This window comes from Entelurus aequoreus, linkage group LG23 (genome assembly GCF_033978785.1).
Source record: "Entelurus aequoreus isolate RoL-2023_Sb linkage group LG23, RoL_Eaeq_v1.1, whole genome shotgun sequence".
In the NCBI taxonomy this organism is placed as follows: Eukaryota; Metazoa; Chordata; class Actinopteri; order Syngnathiformes; family Syngnathidae; genus Entelurus; species Entelurus aequoreus.
In genome coordinates this window covers 15,039,931-15,051,932 of record NC_084753.1, presented here as the reverse complement: position 1 = coordinate 15,051,932, position 12,002 = coordinate 15,039,931, and the positions used below count along the sequence as shown (strand labels likewise).

At 40.5% G+C, this 12,002-nt stretch overlaps 1 protein-coding gene across 9 annotated transcripts in view; it reads left to right on the top strand.

The window, feature by feature from the left end:
* ptprk (protein tyrosine phosphatase receptor type K) overlaps window positions 1-12,002 on the top strand; it is a 213,173-nt gene that overhangs the window by 64,939 nt on the left and 136,232 nt on the right. For all 9 annotated transcript variants that reach the window (XM_062033962.1, XM_062033969.1, XM_062033961.1 and 6 more), the window contains exon 3: window positions 9,970-10,092. In XM_062033962.1, coding sequence (XP_061889946.1) covers window positions 9,970-10,092 — 123 coding nt within the window. The remainder of the gene's footprint in view (window positions 1-9,969; window positions 10,093-12,002) is intronic.

Genomic DNA, 12,002 nt, shown 5'->3' with positions numbered 1-12,002 from the left:
GGTGTACCCTGCCTACCGCCCGAATGCAGCTGAAATAGGCTCCAGCACCCCCCGCGACCCCAAAAAGGGACAATCGGTAGAAAATGGATGGATGGATGTTTCATAATGGCATGCGGATGTAAGCGGAAGTAACCAGACTAAAAAACAGGAGCTGTTGGTGCTGTAGTAAATGAATAGAGACTCCGAATAGAGTTATTATGATTTTTTTACTACATTTAAAACACTGTCTTGTGGTCTACATAACATGTCATGCTGGCTCTTTGGTTGAAATGTTGCATAGATTATGTTTTACAGACAGTTTTTAAGTCGCGTTTCGTGTCGTTCTCGCCAGTTCCAGTTTTATGTATTGTCAACCATTTACTTTTCAGGTGAGAGGCACAATTTATGATATACAGTAGACCTACAGGGAGCAGGGAAGCGAGGAAACAGACGACCACTCGATGATGTAAACATAGGCACACACGGAAGTGATCACGTTGCTGCTATAAATAGTTTGTCTGCGTTAGCGCTTATAATAACAATATCACTAATACTTGGTCAATGTTCAAGTCACGAGTTGTAGATGGAGTACTGTTGGCACTTTTTGAATTGTTATTTATCGGATTTTATGGGCGGAATAGTGGAGCTCCCATTGGCTCCACTGTTAGCGGACCTTTATTTAAAGGCCTACTGAAACCCACTACTACCGACCACGCAGTCTGATAGTTTATATATCAATGATGAAATCTTAACATTGCAACACATGCCAATACGGCCGGGTTAACTTATAAAGTGCAATTTTAAATTTCCCGCGAAACTTCCGGTTGAAAATGTCTATGTATGATGACGTTTGCGCGTGACGTCAATGGTTGAAACGGAAGTATTCGGACACATTGTATCTCAATACAAACAGCTCTGTTTTCATCGCAAAATTCCACAGTATTCTGGACATCTGTGTTGGTGAATCTTTTGCAATTTGTTTAATGAACAATGGAGACTGCAAAGAAGAAAGCTGTAGGTGGGATCGGTGTATTAGCAGCTGGCTGCAGCAACACAACCAGGAGGACTTTGACTTGGATAGAAGACGCGCTATCCGACGCTAGCCGCCGACCGCACGGATGATCGGGTGAAGTCCTTCGTCGCGCCCTCGATCGCTGGAACGCAGGTGAGCACGGGTGTTGATGAGCAGATGAGGACTGGCGTAGGTGGAGAGATAATGTTTTTATCATAGCTCTGACGAGGTCCCGTAGCTAAGTTAGCTTCAATGGCGTCATTAGCAACAGCATTGCTAGGCTTTGACAGGTGGCACAGCATTAACCGTGTAGTTACAGGTCCAGTGTTTGGTTCGGTGTCTCCTGATAGTAGTATTGTCGATCTGCTGTCTATCCTTCCAGTCAGGGGCTTATTTCTTTTGTTTCTATCTACATTTAAGCACGATGCTATCACGTTAGCTCCGTAGCTAAAGTGCTTCACCGATGTATTGTCGTGGAGATAAGTCACTGTGAATGTCCATTTCGCGTTCTCGACTCTCATTTTCAAGAGGATATAGTATCCGAGGTGGTTTAAAATACAAATCCGTGATCCACAATAGAAAAAGGAGAGAGTGTGGAATCCAATGATCAGAGCGAAAAAAGATACGTCCTGCACTGCACTCTAGTCCTTCACTCTCACGTTCCTCATCCACAAATCTTTCATCCTGGCTCAAAATAATGGGGTAATCATCGCTTTCTCGGTCAGAATCGCTCTCGCTGCTGATGTAAACAATGGGGAAATGTGAGGAGCCTTTCAACCTGCCACGTCACGCTACTTCCGGTACAGGCAAGGCTTTTTTTATCAGCGACCAAAAGTTGCGAACTTTATCGTCGATGTTCTCTACTAAATCCTTTCAGCAAAAATATGGCAATATCGCGAAATGATCAAGTATGACACATAGAATGGATCTGCTATCCCCGTTTAAATTAAAAAAAATCATTTCAGTAGGCTTTTAAGTTTATTGAGTATTTCGAATGCAATAAAAAAAAATCCATCCGTTGTCATGTATTTCCTAATGATTGTGAAAAATTCCAAAGAAAGTGCAGTTCCCCTTTAAGGCTGGGCCATTTTGTGGATGGTCTTATTTACTTTCCTCCACTTCGACTGCATCTTCTTCCCGCCATCTTGTTGTAGTTTTTAGCGCTTCCATACCGAGATTACTGACAGATATTAGCTAGAACTATACGCTACTTTGTATTAGAAATGGCAACAGTGAAGGATGCATGTACCGGTACATGTACGAGCCAGAGGATAGAGAAAAAGAAGGAACTAATTGACTACAGCGGCTGACTACAATGGTGGACTCACGCTAAGCTCTCTGGGTAAAACATAACAATATTAGGAGCTATCGGTTAACAAGTTATGTCAGAAAACGTCACAGGACAGAGGGAAATAATAAATATCTATGCAATGCCTCCATGGTTTAATTTAACATTTTCGGGACTTATGGGATCCCAAATACACATAGGTGGGTACCATCAAGTAAGAATAGTTGGATTTGCATAATAGATCCTCTTAAAGGTGGTGTTGTGCAAGTTACGCCTTGTAGCATCCTGACAGAGGCTCACTTTAGGCTCTTTAAACTTTATTGCTGACCTTAACAAGCACAACAGCAGTGCTCGCTTCCAACACCGCACGCCCATTTCACCAGCAGGCGCAACTGCAACATGACTCTTCTTAATCATGCACAAATCACTGTCATGGCCAGTGCAATCACAAACCCACTTGTCGTGTTTTTGCACATGCTGTGTTTTTCATTGCTGCGACAAATTGACAATTTGTTGTGGATTGTTTTATTTTTTGTTGAATTTATTACTTTATGATTTTTATCGAAGTATTTAAATCACCATTCTGTTCAACTTGCATGTCACAAAATATTTGTTTTAAACTAAGTTTTCAATTTTTACTTACCAATTTGGGCACTTTTACAGCACCAATCTGGCACTAATATTGGTTAAAATGTAAACACCAACTATCCCTAAAAGTGCGTCTGAAGAAGAAACCATTCTGCTTTGCATCAAACCTTTTGTTGGTATTCTAGATTTTACTGGTACGGAACTAAATACTGAAGATTATCTTACATCATGCTCTATTGACTCATCATTTTCAAGCAAGTGCAGGCAGTCATAAAGTATGTGAGAGAGATGTGAACTAATCGCAGGCCATCAAAAACCTTGTCAAAAAGACATGTCAAATGACAAAACAGTATCCTGGCAATGGAATAATTGGCCCCAATAATGTAGTCATCATCTCAGTCGTTCAAACTTGTATTTTTTCAAATGAAAAATGTGTCAGTGACTGGGTCACCACAATGGGTGAGGTTAATTAGTGTACCCGTCTTGCATTACCTTACATACAGTCTTTGAATCAACCTACTAATGCCACCTAACCACCTCTTGTACGCCTTAACAGTTTTGTTCCTGATAACCGTGGTTCAAGCTAATTATGACTTATTAACATTGTTCACGCTTTCCTGCGGTCTCCTCTGGGGTAGCCTAAATCCGAACAGTGGAGCATTTACGTTTAACCTTTCAGAGGTTGGGGTGGGGGTCATGGCAAACGACGCACAATTTGGAGTGACAGGGACAAATGTGTTTCAAAAGGTTTCTGCAAACGCTACAGTCTGTCCTGTGTCACTGTGTGCAATTATGTGTGTGTTGCCCCCTCTGCCCTTGAGCCTTTATCAAATTCCTCTAATTATTTTATTATGCAAATGAGACACCGTTATTCCATTAAGCAAGTCAGCCAATCACAGAAGCTGATTAGGAAGTGATTAGCATGCAGTCATGTTTCTCACTCTGTGTCCTTGTGAATGGAGTAGAGGGGGGCCGTAATGACCCATCTGGACACGAGCTCGTGCATATACTGTGAAACGCTTAACGAAATTACTTTTATAAAACTACTAGCATGTACTTGTGTTTGCCTAAATATACACACTATGTGAGGTTTCGCTATATGCTTCATCATAGAACTGTATCTTTACATTTCAGTCTTTTAGTTTCACCTTTGCTGTCTGCAGCTGTTCTCTGTGGATTAGTCTGATAATTGTCCATAACCAGCATCAGGTGGCAGGCCGACAAGGTTAACGTCTACACGGCGACGATAACAGACTTATAAGCCCTTGTGAAGTTTAAGTTGGTGGGAATATAGCAAGTCATATCCCCCAAACATCTGTTACTTCATTTTGCCTTCTTGTGTCCCAATTTGAAATACAGTTACTTTGCACAATCTTTTTGCAAAACTCTGTTTTTACAAAGATAATGTTGCTTACTGTCTTCTTCCATATACAAGTGGCTTTGAATCTAACCAATTAGGTAGGCGTAGGCCTGGGCCGATCTTCGATAAGTCAATTAATCGAGCCAGCCTCCCTAAATCGCCATGCATGTTTACGGTCTTCCTCTTTCATCGGTTTCAGCAGCTGCGTGTTTTATAGCAGAACGAAAGGAAGGGCGTAAAGTATGTTGTCATTTGATAGATAGAAAATGGGGTCGCTAGCATCACAGTGCAACAACTTAACTCGTGACGAACACAGTCGCAATGGTAGAAATATTTAAAAAAAATTGTAAAACGTAAGTGTGGGAATGTTTGGAACAAGGTTAACCTGTCAACACTAAGGAGACAATTTGTCGAATATGCTCAAAAAATGGTGCCAACAAAAAAGTCCAATAGGGCAAACTTGCATGCCAACTTGAAACCCAACTACAGACTCAGTATTTCCAACTGGTAAAGGACGTGCACATGGAGAGGCAGAGCCTTTGTCCACACTCACTGAGGCATTTGGTAAACAAGGTCAGTGCCAAAGAAACATCGCAAAATGGTGTGCGCTCACAAAAAGTGTGGCTCACTCCATTTTCAAAGACACTGGTGAAAAACTTAGCATTCCAAACATTTGACAGACATTTGTAATGTTGTCATGTCATGATAGTGTTTCCTCACTCGGAATCTGCCAGACTTAAGTTTTTTTTCTTAATTTTTCTTTTATATGACCTGTTAATAGAGCTGCTTATACCTCTACACTTTTTGCTTACAAAGTTTCTAACTTGATTGTCAGTTAAGTAATGCACAACTTTACCTCTGCCTACATGTTAAGTATTGAAGTGCAACTTTGGCGATACTTTATTTAACCATTATCATTTATTTATTGTTTTGGATGTGTATATTTGAGTGTCCCCCACCCCCTCCTTTACAGAGACATAACCTATTTTATTGCTTTTGGTTGTAATTTTTATGTATTTGCAACATTTTACTAACAGACCAAAGTATATTTTATTTAGATTTTTTTTTTTTGACTTTGAAATTCAAAAGTTTACATTCCAATTACAATGTTAAAATATACGAGAAATACAAGTTTATTGCAGTTGAAAGGGCATACTTGTATTATTATTATCTGCGGTCACTCGAACGAGTATAACGATCCTCCTGGTAGGGGTGTATCTCTTTATGGAGGATGCCTGTGCATGACTTTGTTTTACGTGGGGAGACTGGTGCACAGACAGTCGTGAAGTGAATTACATTTATATAGCGCTTTTTCTCAAGTGACTCAAAGCGCTTTACATAGTGAAACCCAATATCCAAGTTACATTTAAACCAGTGTGGGTGGCACTGGGAGCAGGTGGGTAAAGAGTCTTACCCAAGGACACAACGGCAGTGACTAGGATGGCGGAAGCGGGGATCGAACCTGCAACCTTCAAGTTGCTGGTACGGCCACTCTACCAACCGAGCTATACCGCCCCACAGTCAACACACGATCCTTGACAGAATCGGGTCAGGGTCCAATGGCATGGAGTCGAAGACGACTGGGGACCCTTTTCTTCTGCAGCCTTCTTCCGCCATCACAGCCGTTGTGGTAGTTCTTAAATCTACCGTCTTCCGCCTGCTCCGCCGTTGAGGTCTTCACCGTATCCCTGGCTAGGGGGCAGTCAGGTACTAGTCCTTTGCCAAGGGCCACCTGGGGTAACAGTAGTTAAGGGGTTAACCTCCTAGTGCCCCAAGACCTCATAGAGGAGCCTCCACTGCCGGATGCACTTTAACGTCATGCCCAGGACACAAACAACATTATTATTATTATGTAGTATCATTACATCAGTGGTTAATTTGGTCTCAAAATACTATTGACAGTAATATTGTTTATCAGCAATAATTTGTAGGTCAATATATTGTCGAGCAAAATTTGTTATAGGCCCAGGTCTATAGCCAATTGACCATAAAGCACCTGTCTCTATTGTATACCAGGTTTGTACTGTAATGTCCACAGACACGTGACATGAAGCATGGTGTGCACACTTTGCTGTTTCCACTCATGCAGAGAACTACCAGACAGCAAGATGTAAACTGACACACACACTGTGGGGTACAGAAAGTCATGTAGTATCACACACATGCACACATCAGCGGAATTAAGTTGCAAGTATATAAAGTCCAAACTAGATACAATGTGTGTTGTCAGAGTTCCACTGCGTTCTACGTCTTGGTGGGTTTTTTTTTTCCTTCACGTCATGTACGGAAGTAACTTGCTGTGACAAAAACTTAAAAGAACAGAATGGAACTGAACTGAATTGCACGGAGAGAGGCTGGTTTTAAGAAGAACGCCAAAAGGAATGTGATCCCATGCAACTCTAAGGCTGTGAGTCACAGCCGGCCATACAGCCAGCAGCCGAAAACAGTCACTTAGTTTGACGTTAACTTGTTTCTCCTGCGGCAGCGGCTGTGTCCTCTTGGTATCCCACTGTAGCTCCAGCTCAGATCAGTGGGGGATCTCAAGGCCTGTCATTTTGCTCTCCATCACGACTGCTGTGGCTCGCTCTAGGACACAGGTAGCTGTAGCACTAACCGAATACTTAGAGATTTATGTTGCTAGAAGTGCTTCGCCATGGCACGTTTTGAAATACATAGATCACATTTTGGGGATATTGGAAGGACATATGGGTAGATTAAAAAGTATCTCGGTTGTGGACGAGACAAATTATACTCAAGCCAAGAAGTTCAGTTCGCCACAATATGGTTTGCATCATAACCCTTCTAATTAATGATAAATGTGCAATACAGTGTATTCGCATTAGACTAACATTGCTTTGTCTCCTACTTCAGGAAATATTGGAAGAAAATTGTTACTGTATTTTACCTGGACAAAGGACCTTACTAAATGTCCATAAACTTCACCAAAGTACTTAAGCATTCCAGACGTTTAAGTGTGCCCCTCACTGCTTACATGAAACGGCGCCAGCATAATCAGATCATTTGCATGATCATTTTTTCCAAGCGTTTTTAATCTTGTGTGGAACAATGGATCATTATCATCTGCAGTGCTAAAGTTATTAATCACTTAATCAATCACCAGCTGTCATGTTCGGTCGGTTAGTTTGATGAAACCATCTTTTGGATGACAACATTTTGGAACGAGGGGGATTATTCTTTATATTGTTAGTGTTGTTGTACCACCATCTTTGATATTATTTATAGATGGCTGTATAGATTTGTTCATATTGCCTCAGCTTTGCCAAGAAGAGCCTCATCTTGTCCTGACTAACAATTAGAGACTTGCATCAGATGGTCCTTAGCCTTTCTTCGCTGTTTATCTCAGAGCCATGTTATTAACACAAACCATGCATAGCTGTGGGGTCAATGAATCAGATAGCTAGCAGTAATCACCATGCTCTTCTTATCAGCAATATTGCCGGTACAAGCCACGTATCATCGGCAGTTGATTGGTTTTGCTGGCCACCAGGGACAGGCGGCGTCTCTCTGTATTAGTGCGAGTTCCTGTTCGGGCGGGTCCTATAGCGGCCAGCTCACACATGCGTGCCCAGAGGTGATGGTGATGGGCTCAGATGATCAGCTGAAGGCTGCTGACGGTTGAGTCATGGGTGATCGTGTCTAACCTTGATGGATGACTGTTGGAGCTTCGACTCCTGGTGCTTTATTAACAAACTCGGACACAAGCACACAAAAAAGTAACATCCAGAGATGCATTTTAGATGCAATACAGAAGTATTGTCTAGGCAAGGCAAGTTTATGTATGGCGCACAATTTGTACGCAAGCCAATACAAAGTGCTTTACAGATGCATAAAATTACAAGAAGGCGAATGAAATCTTGAATAACAATAGAATCATAAAATAACCATTAAATAATTCAATAAAATCAAAGAGTGTGATAAAATACTTAGTTTTCATATGCACAGTTAAATTAAACGTGTTTTCAGCCTGGATTTGAACACTTCTGGAAAACTTCCACAATCCTCAGGAGCATAAAACTGAAAATGCAGGAGTATCTTTAGTCCTGACTCTGGGTCCCACAACCAAAGATGGTTCATTATGCTGTAAGATGTCAGAGATGTACTTTGGCAGGACCATCAAAAGACTTGTTGACAAGCAGAGGTTGTTTTAACACACCGTATTTTTCGGACTATAAGTCGCTCCGGAGTATACGTCGCACCGGCCGAAAATGCACAATAAAGAAGAAAAAAAACATATATACGTCACACTGGAGTATAAGTCGCATTTTTGGGGAAAATTTATTTGATAAAATCCAACACCAAGAATAGACATTTGAAAGGCAATTTAAAATAAATAAAGAATAGTGAACAACAGGCTGAATAAGTGTACGCCATATTACGCACAAATAACCAACTGAGAACGTGTCTGGTATGTTAACCTAACATATTATGGTAAGAGTCATTCAACTAACTATAACATATAGAACATGCTATACGTTTACCAAACAACCTGTCACTCCCGATCGCTAAATAACATAAAATCTTCCTCCTCTGTGTCGCTCCTGGTATGTGGCGCTAGCGTCCATTCTTTCTGCTGCTCGATCGCCCTTTTCTGCTGCATATTTCACTACGTCCAGCTTGTAATCTGCAGTATATGATTTCCTTTTCAGTGCCATTTTAGTTCAGTCCTTCTCAGTTTTTTATAAGTTACCGCCAACGTTGATGTGGTCCATTTTAATAGCTCCGGCAGTAGCGTATAGCATATAGCAGTTAGCATTCCAAAACCCACAATGCATCTCTGCCATGACCCGCCCCCGCCGAATTCTTATTGGTTGGCGTGTGTGTGACGATAGCTGCCATTTGCTTCGTCGCTGACGCGAATGAGATAAATAATATTATTTGATATTTTACAATAATGTGGTAATAATTTCACACAAGTCGCTCCGGAGTATACGTCGCACCCATGGCCAAACTATGAAAAAAAACTGCGACGTATAGTCCGAAAAATACGGTATATTCTCTATGCAACAGGAAGACCTAAGCACAGGACTAACATGGTTGTATTTCCTGCCTTTAGTCTGGACTCGAGCAGCAGCATTCTGGATGTACTGCAGCTGCGTTACAGCTTGTTTAGAGAGCCCAATGAGAGAAGGCCATTACTGCAGTCTAGCATGCTGGAGACAAAGGCATGGACTAGTCTTTCTCGGGTTGCTTTAGACACGATTCCTTTGATTTTGGCCATGTTTTTATGTGATACAAAGCTGCTGATGTTACTGAAAGTTTAGATTTCAGTCCTTTATTACCCCCAGATTTCAACCTTTCATAGAAAGGGCCTCAAGGTGACTGATAACATTTCCTCTTTGCCTCTGTGGGCCAGAAAATTGTTTTGCATCTACACGCTGATCTGTTTGACGCAGTGACCAAGGCCAACGTTCACTTGCCGTCATTGACATTTGCATAGTTGTGGTCGGACACATTGTTGCTGCGTATCACCTGGTCTCGTGGCAGTATGTACAAGTTGAACAATAGGGGTCCCATAATTGATCCCTGATGAACCCCAGGTCATAGCCATTTGGTCTGAGGCAGAATTACCAATTCTATTAATTTAGTTTAGTCAGTCTGTACCATCATAACCTGCTCCAAACCATCATTTATGATAATTCCCTGTGAGATGCCAAACAGGAAAATAACGTTGTTTCCCTTTTAGTGTGAAGTAAACTAAAGTTGTTTCTATTCCCGTTGCAGGAAGCTGTACGTTTGATGAGGGCTTCTCTCAGTGTGATTACCAACAAGACCCCTATGATGACTTTGACTGGACACACATCAACACTCAGGAGGTCCCCTACGTATCCCCCTACCTGCCCAAAGGTGAGACTGTACTCAATGTATTTTTGATTGGTCAACTCTTCTCTCCGAGTCACGGTCCAGGAAAGAAACTAAAATGCTCTTGTCCTTTTCATGGGTAGATATCATTTAGAATAGGGATGGGCAAAATAATTAACCAACTGAACTATCCACTGTGTGAAAGTGATTGTTAGACAGACGAGTCCTGAAACGACAATATGGAGTGGGATGTCAGCTGTAACCTGAAGAGGTGCTAATGAGTCAGTCCCCATTAGGAGTTTGATTAAATACATTATTAAAACAAATATGATTATTATTTTGTGTTTTAATTCATTAGATTTTGTTTTATTAAATATGCTGACATGGTTTATGCACAGCCGCTGCAATACAGCACACCCAAAGAAAAGAATGATGGTTATGGCAAGCAAAAAAAAAAAAGTTATTTAAACTATTTAACCTAAAATTTGCATTGAGGCTATAACGTGTTTTATCTGATGACTTTATTGATAGAACAAGCTAATTGATATATTACTTGATTACTGAAACAAACGATAGCTGCAGCCAGAGTCTCAACTAGTCTGCGGTGGAAAGAAGAACTCGACATTCGATTGTGTTGGTCTTGGGAAGTTTAGTTTCGTCAATGCAGTTAGCGGTTGAAAATATTATTCTTGATAGCAATAGAAATCTATATCAAAATGTATGTACACATTTTTTAGAAGATTTACCGTACGTATGTTTATTAGGATTCTTCGTTCTTTTATTTTGTAAACAGTTTCCTAAAGTGGATCATTTTAGTACATTGTTTGATTTCTTTACTTAATCCATTCCATAATTTAGCCCAGGGGTGTCCAAACTTTTTGAATGGGGGGCTGCATTGGGCTGACACAAAGTACTATATATATATATATATATATATATATATATATATATATATATATATATATATATATATATATATATATATATATATAATATTATTATTATTATAATTGGTTATTAAGAGAATGTGAAAATTTGACTCCTACCTTGTTTACTTTCGTGATGACCTTCAAAAAGTTTTTTAATCAATCAGAAATATCAAGCAGCTAAAATGCGCCAAACATGGATATGTATGGAGAGAGTAATGGATTTAAATGGGTGTAACTTAATTGTTTTAATGCTGAATTGACGTCTCTTATAGTATCCGCAAAGTTCAATGAGCAGGTTATGTTATGTGTGACACACGTTTGTTGAATTTTTGTGCTGGTTGATTTTTTTTTTCTGCACCATAACTTGGGAAGGTTGTTTGGATTGGGTCATATAGGTAATAGTTGTGCAAATTATACAATCATTAGTCACTGACTTGAGCTACTTTTTTTGGCCACCAGATGGTGACTAAAAGGCTATTGGTTCTTATATGATATGAAAAGACTGCGCTTGCCCAGATTGCCATTTCGCGGGACAAATTGTAGATGCCGGCGGGCCGCAGTTTGGACACCCCCTAATTTAGCCGTTAGCAAAGAAAAATCCATAGATTAGCCGCATCTTCAAATAAACTTCAGGGTTCAAAGCTTTGGAAATACGGTATATAAACTTAAACTAAATGAGATAGACCACTAAACCTAAAAGCATCAACTTTGTCTCCATTGACAAATATGTCGAGCTTGTTGGTTTAGGAATGGCAACATAACTCAAAGGATACGGTTTTTGATTTGGAGAAATTCTGTTTTTTCAAAACTGACTGAAGCAGATCAATAAATGTTGATTTTGCACTATTAAAGTGTCAGGTCTTCGACCATGTGCTGGTTCACTCTCATTTTCAGTGGTGTGAAAGGTTGTCAGTAGTCCTGTATTTGACTTGGGACCTTTTTGGGACCAGCTGGGATAGGTTCCAGCTCTGTGTGACCCTGAACCGGGTAAACGATCTGTAAAATTGGTGGACACTACAGCATCTT